Here is a 13,326-nt window from a genome sequence, read left to right as displayed (position 1 = left end):
GATGCCTTAGACCAGCAGTGCCCAAACTATGGCCCGAGGGCCATCCACATCCCACCAGAGCATTTCATAAGGCCTGCAGCTCGCTTCAGCACAATATACTAAGAGTCAATTCATTAGCACTTTGTTGTCATGTTTATATCATTTTAGTTTACACAAGTCTGTAAATAGACAATACCGTACAAAGAAACAACCTAATACATATGAAACAAGCTGAACTTAAACTATAAATCAATACAGGGGACTTTAAATCTTATTAAAATACGTATAATTTGTTTGGCCTCCACAAGGTTGTGCTTAGGTTTATGTGGCCCTCCTGTGTAATAGGGCTGGCCCCACTGCCCTATACATTTGTAATATGTGGTCAAAAATTATGGAATAGTTTGTTTCTCTCTACCTTAATTAATCCAGATTTATCAAACAAGAATTGCTAAGTATGCAGAAGTTTTTCCACCTTTCATAGCTCTGTTTCATGACCCTCTTTTTTGCCTCGTCTTTTGTTTTATAGTCCTACCCAAGGAAAAATGACAAGGGGAAAAACTGGAAGGATAGTAGCAGCTGACCTCCATGAGTCCAGTCTTTGATATTGCAAACTGGAATGAAAGTTGATCTGCCATCAAGCAAGGAAGCTGAACTCAGCATGAGAAAAAGCTTTATAGCTGTTTTCTTCACTTAATGGAGAACATAATGGATTAATCTGTTCTGAAGCAGGGACTTGGGGGAATGTGCAGAGGCAGAATGATAGGAACGTATGGATTCTGCAATTTCCTCCTACCTCAGAGAGCTGCTCATCCCATTACGCAAAGAGAACCAACTCAGGATACCACAAAATAAAGCAAAGGTGTCAATGTGTTATCACAAATAGAGGTGATTTTAGTAGGGCCATTGTGGACAGCTGGAAGGAAGGAGGAAATCGAGGATACCACCTTCAAAAGACATTAGTTCCATTTAATAAAGCAGACTTAGGGTTTACAAGTGCTTTTCCTCCCACTCTGATCCTACTTCAGTGGGGTTCCGCCCCACCACCACCCGCACTCTACTTCAACTCAGACCTGTAAAACAGCACTCAAGCATCTGACGTTTACAAGCAAGGTCTGTTTAGCTAAAGAAATAATTCATTGCAGGGGAGAGAGAGCAGCAAGCTTCTTCCCCTCCACCCCAAACTACTGTATTGTTTACATTTTAGGATTTAGCCAAGTGTGTCTGCACCATCTCGGGCAGCATGCTTTCGTCTAACAAAGTGCCAGCTAAGTGCCCACAAACTGACGGAACTCACTTTAGAAGTAGCATAGAGCAGAGTGACAAAAGTCACTTTTCACTGTTGGAGACTGGCTGCTGACCCTGTCTGGAAGAAACGGACTGGTCTCTAGATTGGTCTCTCAGTTATACCCTCTCCTACACCCGTGCAATTCTTATTAATTTTGGTGTATCTGAGCAGAAAACAAGACCTATAATCTTTAAGGCTACTTTCTTCTATAAACACTTGAACTGAGATGTCCTCTGGTTAAGTAACTCCTTGTAAAGCTACTAAAAGTAAATCCCTTGATATCTCCTACAGCCAAGATTTCCTAACTTATACTCTTGATTTAAGAGTTGCATTACAAGAGTTTACATGTGTAGGAAATGCGTGCCCTATGCTGTCTTTTTATGGCATAAAAAGGGTCTTCTGGTTTGTTTCTTCTGCCTAATACTGGCCCATTTGAAATACTGCTGAGTTATTTCACGTATATTGATTTTTTGCGTTATCACCAACAGCATATGTGCATTTATGTTTACAGACAGCCAGAGCTCATAAAGCTATCACTGAAAACATGTGTGGGCCAAAAAGCAGAAGGTAAAGTATCTGTGCTACAGTATTAGGTCACAACTCTGATTTTTTTCCTGGAATATTTGAGCAACGCACAGAGGACTGGCAAGGTGACCTCATAGTGCGTTAAACCCAAGCTGCAGCTCTCCCTCGGTTCGGGAGTAAAGGGGATGTTGAATCTACATATCAGGACATTTCTGTAGCAAGTAAGGATAAAAAGCAAGCACAATTTGTTTTAAAAAATAGGAAAGCCTGGCAGTTTTCATACACCATAAAAAAAGGGGGGGGGAGGGGCGTTTTTGCTTTGCACCTGTAAAATCAAACTGGAAACAACAAAACATGGTGAAGTACACCCTATGAGATCAGTTTACAGCCTTCTATCATCTGCCATAGCTTCAGAAAAATAAGAAGCATCTATCATATGCAAAAGCCATCACAGGCACACAGCTGGTAGAGTCAGGATACTGACAACCAAATGGCCCCATGTGCTCATGTAAACCTTGATATTTTCCACCTGAAACAATATTTGTTTAATATTTATGAACACAAAAATAGGACATGCAAGGGCAAATTTACTGTTATGTTTCACCTACCAAAAAAACACCCACTATGCTTTTCAAAAATGCATAAACCTTTCACTCCTGATGTAGCCGGAGAATGAAGAATGAGAATCTCCTAGAGATCCTCTGCCAGATGGCCAAGGGAATGGAACAGACCCATGAGTCAGAGGAAGAGAATTCCAGCAGAGCTGCAGGGAAGCTACCCACAATGATGTAATAATGGAAAGTCCCAGAGCAAACACTGGAGTCCCTTAATCTAACAAAAGCTCACAAGAAAAGTTCTCTGATTGTCAGGTTTCCAATGCTCTACCAGCTTTCCTGTTGCCGAGATGCAGACGACTTAAGACACTTGAGTCACTCTGCTAGGCTTGCTCAAACTTATCCCTAGCAGATCTGCCCTTTTATGTCTTGAAACGGATTCTTTAAGATTTGCAAATTTAGTACTTGTGGAAGGGGTCTGATTACCAGCCCTAGAAGCTGTGGATGAGCAAAGACTTCCAAACAGATGCAACTGGTGCAGTGTCAGTGCAGGATTTCACCACACTGCTCAAGCCCAACCTGAACGTGCCCCACCGAGAAGAAATTAGCCAAGTCTTCGTGCTTTTTTAATCCTGGGCTCCTCTGGCAAGTCTTCCAATTAGGGAAGTGGTATTCTGATGTTGACATTTGTTCACTGGGACCCAGACTGAGACCATTTTCTTACATACAGGCCATTAACCACCATTAAATTATAATGGCTTTGAATTCAGCTACTTGGGTGTGACTAAAATTAGTGATCTAGTGTTTTTTGTTCCTGTGGCCCACTACCAGTTCCATGAACCCCGATTTACTCTAAGCAGCTGACCAGAGACAAGATCTCATTGCAACTCCTAGAGCAGCGGTCCTCAACCTTTAGCAACCCAAGAACCCCCACTTTGATTTAAAAATTTTAGCAGACCCCCAAGCCGGCTTCTAATTTTCCCCAGGGGAGCTCAATCCCCGCTCAGCCCCAGGCCCCGCACCCCCTTCCCCCAAGGCCCCAACACCACCCCTGCCCCTCCTCTTCCCGCCCCCTCCACCGAGCACTCCCCGTCCCTGCTCCTCCCCCTCCCTCCCAGCACCTCCTGCACACTGCTGTACAACTGTTCCGCAGCATGCAGGAGGTGCTGGGAGGGAGGGGGAGAAGTTGATCAGTGGGGCTGGCGGCCCCAGACATGACTTACGGACCCCCTGAAGCCGGACATGACACTCACACCCCCTGGAGTACCCTCGCGGACCTCAGTTTGAGAACTGCTGTCCTAGTGGGCAAGCACTGGATTAAGATGACTTTAATCTTTATGCTATGCAAAGTCCATATAGACTAGGGATGTAAATATTGGTTAAAAAGTTAACCGGTTAAATTATTAAAATTAGATGATTTAACCGTTAACCGAGGTCGTTCCGGTTGGCTGGTGCAGAGTGGGCAGGGCTGGGGTCCCACCGGCCTGGTGTGGCCGGGGGTGCTCCAGCCTGTCCGGCCTGGGTCCTGCCGGCTCGGCGGGCTGCCTGGCCGCGGTCCTGCCTGCCCGCTGCAGACGGGGCTGCTCCAGCCTGATGCAGCCGGGGTTGGGGCTGCTCCAGCCCACCCGGTCCACTGCAGTCAGGGTACCGCTGGCTGACTGGGGTCAGGGGCCGCTCTGGCCTGGCCAGCCTAACGGGGATGGGGCTGCTCTGGCCCATCGGCCCGGTGCAGCCACTGGGGTTAATGGTTAAAGTCCGGTTAACGGTAAGCCTAATGCTTGCCGGTTAACTGTTTGACCTTTTACAACCCTACTATAGACCCAGCTTCAGAAAGGGGAATGGCACCGCAGAATTGACTCCCGAGTAATTCACATCAGTTACACAGGAGGTACTTATACCTGTTTCAGTGTTACTCTTTAAATATCTGTTGAACTTTGATTTCTCTTAAGAATGACTCGGACCTAACAGTTGAAGAAAGAAGATACAATGATAAATAAATTCCCTTCAGTGTTATACCATGATGAAGAAGACAGGTTTGCAAGACATTATACACACTATTGTTCCTCACAGCTATGATTTATTGGGTAGATGCAAGACATTCTACAAGAAGTTTTCCCCTTGATGCTCAAAAAGGAGCACTATCAAATGCATTTTAAATCTGGTCAATTTATAGACCTAGAACTGTTGTAATACAATAGGGAATGGTCTCGAATTATTTTAAAGTCCATTATTTCTGAGAACTTTAAAAACTAGGCTGCCTTGTTCAGCAGTTCCCTCAATAAACATCATTTCCAGAGCTGTGCAGACATCAGTGAGGTTGGTGATAACATAAAAATGTGTTTTGACATGCAAAGGCGTTTTATACTAATTTCAGTTCCATTCAAAACTGGATGAGGAAAAGTGCTTGACAAATTGGAGAGAAATTAATTGATAGGAAGATTCCTAAGCTTGTAAGATTATAAAAAACAAACAGTGTACAAAATGCCTAACTACTGAAAACATTAATTGGAATTGCTCGTTTATAATTATAAACGGCTCCTTCCTACAATCCAAGAAGGGAAGAAAATCTAAACCTCTCTTTCTGCAGTTTAAGCCCACTGCTTCTTGTCCTATCCACAGGGGTTAATGAGAACAATTTCTCTCTCTCCTCCTTGTAACAACTTTTTATGTACTTGAAAACTGTTATCACATCCCCTCTCAGTCTTCTCTTCTCCAGACTAAACACTTTTTTTCAATCTTCCCTCATAGGTCTTTTTTTCAAGCCCTTTAATCATATTTGTTGCTTTTCCCTGGACTTTGTACAATTTGTCCACATCTTTCCTGAAATGTGGTGTCCAGTAATGGACATAATATTCCAGTTGAGGCCTTATCAGTGCAGAGTAGAGTGGAAGAATTACTTCTTGTATTTTGCTTACAACACGCCCACTAATACATCCCAGAATGGTTTTTTTGTTTTGTTTTTTTTTGTGGGGTGCGGAAGTTACACTGTTGACTCATATTTAGCTTGTGATCCACTATGACCCCAATACTCCTTCCTAGGCAGTCATTTCCTATTTTGTATGTGTGCAACTGATCATTTCTTCCTAAGTGGAATACTTTGCCTTTGTCCTTATTGAATTTCATCCTATTTACTTCAGACCACTTCTCCAGTGTGTCCAGCTCCTTTTGAATTTTAATCCTATCCTCCAAAGCACTTGCAATCCCCCCAACCTTGGTATTGTCTGTAAACTTTATAAGTGTACTCTCTGCCATTATCTAAATAACTGATGAAGATATTGACCAGAACCTAAACTGATCCCTGCAGGCCCTTCCAACTAGACTGTGAACACTGCAAGCACCTAAGATGATACTTCTTGAATGTTTTATTAAACTTGTTTAAGTCATTGAGACAGTTCAGTAATGGCTCCAGATTGTCTAGTTACGCTGGAGACCAGCCTAATCAGAACTTGTCCATATCCCCACTTTACCTATATCTAGTCACCCAGTTGTTCTTATTCCTGTTAAACCAGGCCTGATTGTACTCTTGACTTTATGTCTCTCCTCCCTGCTTCTTCCAAGTGGGGAACAATTTCATTTATACAATAGCCAAAAGCTATGAAATGGACCAGTTTATAGGATGAAGCTATTGAAAAAGCATAAGCCAGAATTGTGCTTTGACACCGGACAAGCTAGTCACATTTTTCCACTGAAGTTTTGACCACTGTGAACATCCTACCCTTGAAGGGATGCAGTCTAGTCAGTTTCAAAGAGTGATTTAAGTAGTGGTTTCAAGTATCACACCTACCCCTAAATCTTCTTGCCAATTCTGATGATGTTGTGTTGTTGTTTCTTTTAAATAATTGAAAAGGTTTTAAACTCATGTGGCCTGAAGGACAGTCAAACAAGAGAAACTGATATACATGGGAAAGTGGGGGTACATGACCCATGCTGTCAAATGCAGAGAACAAATCACAAGGAGAAATTATTTCTCTGATCTCAGTCATATTAGGAATCACTTTGTTACAAAGAGCAGGTAAAAAAAAGAAACAGACATAGGTGATGGACGCTGTTGTCCCTTTAGGGAGACCACTCTATTGTACAAGCCTCTAGGAAAGGACCAGATTCTGTCCTTCACTTAGATGGACTGGAACAGATCTAAGGTTAGTGACAACCTTGAGACTTTCATGATAGAATCAAACATCTATAGAAACTGTACTTCACTATCCCTGCTCTTCCCCTTTACCCTCATTCCCAATATATGAAAGCATTCCTTGCTACCCTCCGCACCGCAGACCTGCACCCAATTTATGAGAAATAATTCAGAGAAGGATAATATGCAGCACTGAATTAAAGGCCACTGACTTTGTGCCAATTAAAATTACATTCAGTACTTTTCAACTTGATGAATTTATGGCATATTCCATTACAGAAAAGTAGAAGCATTTCTGAACCTTAGCCCTGAGACTGTCACACTGGAGGGGGAAGGCAGCTTGGGCTGAGATCCAGCTTTATTTGTGATTATTCCAGACTACAACTCTCACAGGGAGAATTCTGATCTCATTTGCAACTGCCTTTGAGCCTGGCAGTTTAGTGGGAGCACAATACTCTGGCTGGGGTGAGGAGAGCAGTCTAGCTCCCCAGACCAGACACTTGCTCAAGGCTGCACTATCAAAGCCACACGCTCAACTTCAAGGGAGGGAGGAAGGTTCACACATCACATGCTCTAGCAACTCTCCAGCGGATGAAGAAAATAGCACCTAGTGGCCCCATGGAAAGTATGCCTGTGTGGAATTCTCAGGGCAAGGGGCTGACAGGAACCCCTGGAAGAACACAGCACTAGTTATACACTATAAAACTCTAGTAAGGTGAGCTGATCTGGATCTTGAAATCTCTGATCTTTGAGCTGGAGGTCAATTAACAACTCCTCCACTCTGATGGCTGACTTAGGGATTTCCTAAGGATTGGCCCAAGTTAATTCTACTGCCATCAATGGGACGTGGCATGACAGCTGGAGCCGGGGGTTTAATTCCCAAAAACACTGCTCAGCCCAGGCAAAGAATGTTTTCCCTATGTAAGCGTTCATAAGAAGCCAAAAATAGCACAGTTAAGTTACCCCAGTGGCTCGTATTCAAGATCAACACTGTACTCTCATAACAACAACAAAAATACAAAAACCATCATCTCTCCAAGTCCACATGCAGCCACTTGAGAATCAGGTGTAGCTTTGGATGCACTGAAGCCTTGTCAGCACAGTAAGCCTCAAACAAGCACAAAATATGAGGGGAACATATAGTAGCCATACTGCCGACCCGCCCGTGTTTGCTAGAGCATGCAGGGGACACGAGGAAGGCCAGCATTGCCATTGGATGTGGCTATGTTGGCAAGATTTTAGAGAGAGGTCCAGGAAAATCAAACATCTTGAAGCAGAAGGGTTGAAATTGGGCTATCGTTTATAGACCGTGAGAGCCATTAGCCTTTTCAGTCACCTTTATACGGCTGTGAACCCACAGCGATAAACCAAGCTGATACTTCATCCTGGTATGGCATGCACATCTAAAAGCACTGTTTTAGAACACAGGAGCATTTGGCCAAAGACACATTATGTGTGTGGGGAGGGAAGAGATGACCTTTTTCATTTAGGGCTTGATTTTCAGAAGTGCTGAGCATTCAGCTCCAGTGGAAGTTCATAGATCTTCAGTTGCTTAGCACCACAAAATTAGGGCATGTCTACACTGCAGGTTGAGGTACAACTGTAGCTCAGATACCTGCCCTAGCACTGCTAAAAACAGCAGTGTAGATGTGGCAGTACAGGCTTCACAAGCACAGCAGGGACCCCAGGTATGTACTCTTGTGGCTAGCCCGTGCTGTACCACAATGCCTACCTGGCAATTTTTACCCATGATAATGCATGGAAAGCTAGTGTAAGTATGTCTATCAGAAGAGCAGCATACCTCAGTCTGCAATGTAGACATGCCCTTAGGCTGCTAACTTTAGGAGTCCATAAATTTGGATGTTTAGTGCAAGATTTCGGTATGCATGTCATTTTTTACACTATTAAGTATCCTACTAACTTGTTGCAAACTACTATAATATCCAGTTCTGAGGTGCATAGGCGTACCATAAGCTTCTTCAGTGGTTTAGACAGCTACTGAATTTGAGTCCAAGTGTATTTTTACACACACAGGCTGACCTCAAATATTGGGCGGGAGAACAAACCTCCTCAGAAGAAAAGTGCAACCAGCTTGTCTTTCTAACACTAAGTTGTCAAAGCCAATGAGGAAGAGGAAAAAACGTACTTACACAGCTTCCACCTTCAGGTCATCTTCATAATCCTAAGAGAGAGGGAGGTAAGGGTTATCTGATGCCGGACAGAACTTGTACCCCGTAAGAACAAAACACAAACATTGTCATTTCATCCAACAGCTGCACGTAAAACAGGAAACTGAAGATTGTTCTCATGACCCCATATTGTTATGACACGTTAACCTAATAAAGGCTTCTTGGTCACTAAATACTGTATCCTATGAATGAGATGCAACAAAGTGTCCCTCCTGCCTTACTGCTGTTAATCCCTGGACAAAGAATGTTAGCCCTCTGATTTTACTGCGTTCCCTGTCATTTTAAATATAGTTAGACTTCCAAATGTCATTTCAGTGCTTTTAAACTAGAGCAAGACTTTGCTTAAGGGAAAGAGATGTTCCCCAAGTTGTTTGGCACCACCAACAGTTAATGTATTCCAAAGATCCCTGCATGGTGGCTCGGATTATACTTTAAGAAATCATGCATTTTAAAGTCACTAAGCAAATAAAAACTGTAGATGGAGAAGTGAAAGCTCATTTGACTGGCTCCCAGGGGTTTCAATTACCACAGGGCAATCCAGGGCCTAACTTTTTTCCCTTTGTACACTCCTGATTAATTTCCTTCAGACATTTTAAAAATCGAAAAACAAAAATTTAATAATACAATTACTGTCAGACGTCTCATGTGTAATCCAGCAGCCTCGCAGGACAAGCATGAAACTTAAACTCTAGCCTCTTCCCTTCCCCCAAGCCCTTAGGAGTTACCAGTGCTCAAGACTGGCAGAAATCAGACCTCAGCAGCAGGCTTTGAGAAGTTATACTACAATGTGGAAAAGCACCTCTGATTTTTTATTTACTTACAGTTAAAAATGAATGTGAAAGAGAGATTCAGAGAGTGTATAAAATTTTCCCTTGGCAGTAAGATACCTGGTAGAGCCAATTCCACTGGAATGGAACAGCAAACTTGATGAGAATTGGAATGACCAGTGTGACGTAAACATAACATACAATCTATGGAAGGAGGAGAGGGGACAAGAGCAAGAGTGAGAATGATGGCATCATCTTTTTATAACCTCTTATTTCATGGAGAAATATTTCAAGCAAAGAGTTACCTGGGAAATATGTCTCATTAGGGTTATGACACTATTTAACACACAACAATTCTGTGACTTGAAATCTAAATGACTCAACCTATTACTAACATATAAAATAGAGTCCCTTACATTTCAGTGGGAAGATACAAGAGTTTCCATAGAGTATCAAAATCAAGAGCATAGTCTATTACCCCTATGGGTTATGAAAAATGTTTGAAAGCAGGCAAGTGAAAACTACTTAGAGGTCAGTTCTCTTTTGGGATGTGTGCGCGCAGCTTCCGTTGACTTCAGCAGGAACTGCATGCATGTATCCCAAGGCACAATTTGGCCCCAAGCTTAATGTTTAGTATGTTTATACTATGTTGTTCTAAGCCCAACAGTTCAGTCAGCAAAGCACAGTCTGTCTCCGGAGGAAGGTTAGTAAATATTACAAATAGTCAGACCCAATTTAAAGACAGCCAAGGGGATACTGCCACTAGGGAAAGAAGGCAAGTTATTTTCAGCTGAAAAAGTGAGAGGAGAGTTTTAACAGCCTGCCAAGGTGCCAGAGCATGGCATCACCATGAACCTGAAAGTATCTGACTGTTCTCAACTTGCCTTTACCCTAAGGTACTTACACACTCTTTCCCAACCCTATTGCTAAGGACATTACAAATTAGACTGAACACCACCCTGGTGAAAGAGACTGTAGGGAATAGTTCTGCATGGCACCGGGAAGTGGATACAGTGACCTAAGGGGTCTTTTCCATCTCTGACTTCTATGGCTATTCAGACATCTGGTTAAGAACATTTAGGCCATGTCTACACTACAGGCGCCGCAGCTATGCTGCTGTGGTGCCCATAGCGTAGATGTTTCCTACAGCTATAGAAGGGGTTTTTCCTGTCACTGAAGGTAATTCGCCTACCCGAGGGGAGGTAGCTTGATCAACCAGCATTCTTCTGGGGACCTAGTTTCATCTGCAGGGGTGGTTAGGTACAGTGCTATGCAACGTTGCTATGTCTGTCTACATTTTAAGGTGTAGACCAGCCCTTAGTGCAAATATATAAGTTGTCCTCAAGCTTCAACAACAACATTCTGTAGGTGAGTCACACCTCTTACAGCTATTGGTTCAGAACTTTGTGCAGTTTTAGGAAGACAGGTGAAAATATGAATTTTTTTGAAAGCAAAGAATTTCAATAAACTGATTTCTTCAGGACAGGGACCATTCTTACTGTCTCTCTACAATAACTAGCACAATATGTCCTCCATTTCGTTTGGAGCCTCTAGGTGTTCTTGAAATAATCTAAATAATAATCCACCGAAGTAGGTCCAGAATGGCTTTCTGACCCATTTTTACTCACTTCAAGCCCTGCTCACAGACATACATATATATATTAGTTTCTTACTCACCATAAAGTAGCAATGTCTGAACAGCTTCAGCTTTGCTAGGATAATAGCTGATGTGGAAAGAACACAGAAGGCCATTAGGAAACATGTTAATACTAGCCACCTAAATAACAGGCCTCTCAGGGCTTGTCTACACAGGGAAATACGCCAGTATAATTATGCACAGTAACATAAGCTAAACCAGAAAAAGCCACTTGTTCTGAAATAAGTATCTACACAGGGTATTCCATCAGTGTAACTACAGCAGTACATTTCCCCAGGTAGACAAGCCCTCAAGGGAGAGCTGAGCATTTTAAAAAAATGCAGACCCTGGACAGGTTAACAGTGTCAATTATAAACCAGATTTTCTGCCACATTCTCTGGAGGATCTGATTAGGCTTTTAAATGGAGCTGGCCACTACTAAACAAGAGACAATGTGTAGTGGTTTTCAGAGCAGAGAAAAGTCTGGATCTCATGGAGCAGTTCAGTGACAATAAATGGCAAGCAATGCTTGCGCTCCTGAGTGTCCTTAGCAAGCAACAGAGAAAAGGAAAAAATTGCTCAGAGGGGTGAGGAATGAGAGAGTACTGTAGTGGGGAAATACACATTTATAGCCAGAGGAAATAGCTTGGGATAAGCTGAAAGACAGGAGGAACTTTACCAGAGGGTTTACAATCCATGATCTAAACTTGTCTTCATTATTGTGGGTCCCATTATTGTTAGGCAGGTGTCCTGTAGGGTGAAATACTAAGGGCAGTGCCATTTAGTACTTGGTTTAGACCACTCTGGTCATAGGCCAACTCCCATGGGGTGAAGTTGTCTCACCAGCTGAACCCGCAAGGTCTATTACATCTTCTGAACATCTTATTGATGCAGCTTTCAAAATCAGGTTAGGCGAGCCTTGAACATAACCAATCTAAGAACTGACCCCACCTCATGCTCACTTCTTAGAGATGCATCTGTCCAAGGTCAGCAGAGTCAGGGAAGCAACCTGAGTCTCCTTTGTATGAAATATGGACGGCTGCAGAGGGCAGCCTGCCTCCCTCCCAGCTCACACAAGTCTACAGAGTAGAATCATTCTCCAGTTCATGCAGTAGCACTCACACATTACTGTGGTTGTTGAAAAAAGGGACAGAGAACAGGAAAAGGAAAGAGCTGACAATTAGTACGGAGCACTCCAGATTCCAGGAATTTTTGCTTGATCAAATAATTTTCCTAAAGGAGACAAGATACTTAAGACGTAATACAAGTGATTGATCCGTTCATTGGATAAGTTCCTAACACAGTCTCGGGTCCTTAATGGGGAACCCCACTGCCTAGACCTAAGGGGAACATGAAGCCACCACAAACATTTTTCCCCCAGAAAGGGCAGAGTGTACTTCATGGCCCAAGGGTCATGTTTTACGACATTGCAGCTGGCTATCATCTACATCCTTACTCCACTGCAAAGGCACGTCTCCCTTGGCATTCTGTACAGCAAAACAGCAGAGTTTTGCAGTTTAGCATGTATTCTCTTTTCTGTTCTTTCAGCCTGTACAGAGCAATGAGTCTCTTCTTCAAATATGAGGAGCCTCTTGATTTGCCAAAAGATGCAGGTTTGTTTTCTCCACTGACCAAAAGCACATTTTTTGTTGTTAGAAAAAAAAATCTCCATTTCTAAAGCTGTTGCTTTATACATTACCTAGACCTTATAGCATTTCAAACATTTTAATCTTCCAACAGCAGGCAGATCAGTAAATTAATATTGCCATTTTATGAACAAAAAATTGAAGCAGAGAGGTGTGCCCAATGCCACAAAAAATGTCTGGATCAGAGCTAGGATTAGAACTCAGAAACAGCATGAATCTAGAAGCCAGAAACTTTTAATGTAACACGTTTTAGTTAGATATCCCAAATCCTCCTTCCTCCCCCCCCCTCCAAATTCCCTGTCTACCCGATTGTTAGACTGCTGTCATGAGACAGCTAGCACATCTGCACCAGTTCCTGATTACTTTTGTTTCAGTCTCCCACACCTGTTATGGCTGCACTTTTCCCGCTCCTTAAGGGTAGACTGTGTTGTCTCCACTGCATTCCTATAAGCCCCAGGGGCAAGATGGTCTGCTCATGCTGGCGCATGTTAAGATTTCTCATGTGCCATGAACACATGGCAAACCTAGTCCCTCACACCTCCTCTTTTCTCCCCAACTCCAACCAGCATCACCAAAAGAAAGTCTCTATGGTACATATGAGATGAACAAATTTATC

At 42.9% G+C, this 13,326-nt stretch overlaps 2 protein-coding genes across 2 annotated transcripts in view; both read right to left on the bottom strand.

The window, feature by feature from the left end:
* NCS1 (neuronal calcium sensor 1) overlaps nucleotides 1-3,587 on the bottom strand; it is a 134,402-nt gene extending 130,815 nt beyond the window's left edge. The window contains exon 1 of the mRNA XM_084649859.1: nucleotides 3,571-3,587. The gene's annotated coding sequence lies outside the window, so the exon portion shown is untranslated. The remainder of the gene's footprint in view (nucleotides 1-3,570) is intronic.
* GPR107 (G protein-coupled receptor 107) overlaps nucleotides 1-13,326 on the bottom strand; it is a gene marked incomplete at its 5' end in the record, with an annotated part of 64,570 nt that overhangs the window by 4,278 nt on the left and 46,966 nt on the right. Inside the window, 3 exon segments of the mRNA XM_084650334.1 lie at nucleotides 8,623-8,654; nucleotides 9,549-9,632; nucleotides 11,106-11,152. Coding sequence (XP_084506460.1) covers nucleotides 8,623-8,654; nucleotides 9,549-9,632; nucleotides 11,106-11,152 — 163 coding nt within the window.

This window comes from Lepidochelys olivacea (assembly GCF_965140295.1).
Source record: "Lepidochelys olivacea isolate rLepOli2 genome assembly, chromosome: 16".
Lineage (NCBI taxonomy): Eukaryota > Metazoa > Chordata > Testudines > Cheloniidae > Lepidochelys > Lepidochelys olivacea.
The sequence above is the reverse complement of the archived record's forward strand: the minus strand, read 5'-3'. Positions and strand labels throughout refer to the sequence as shown.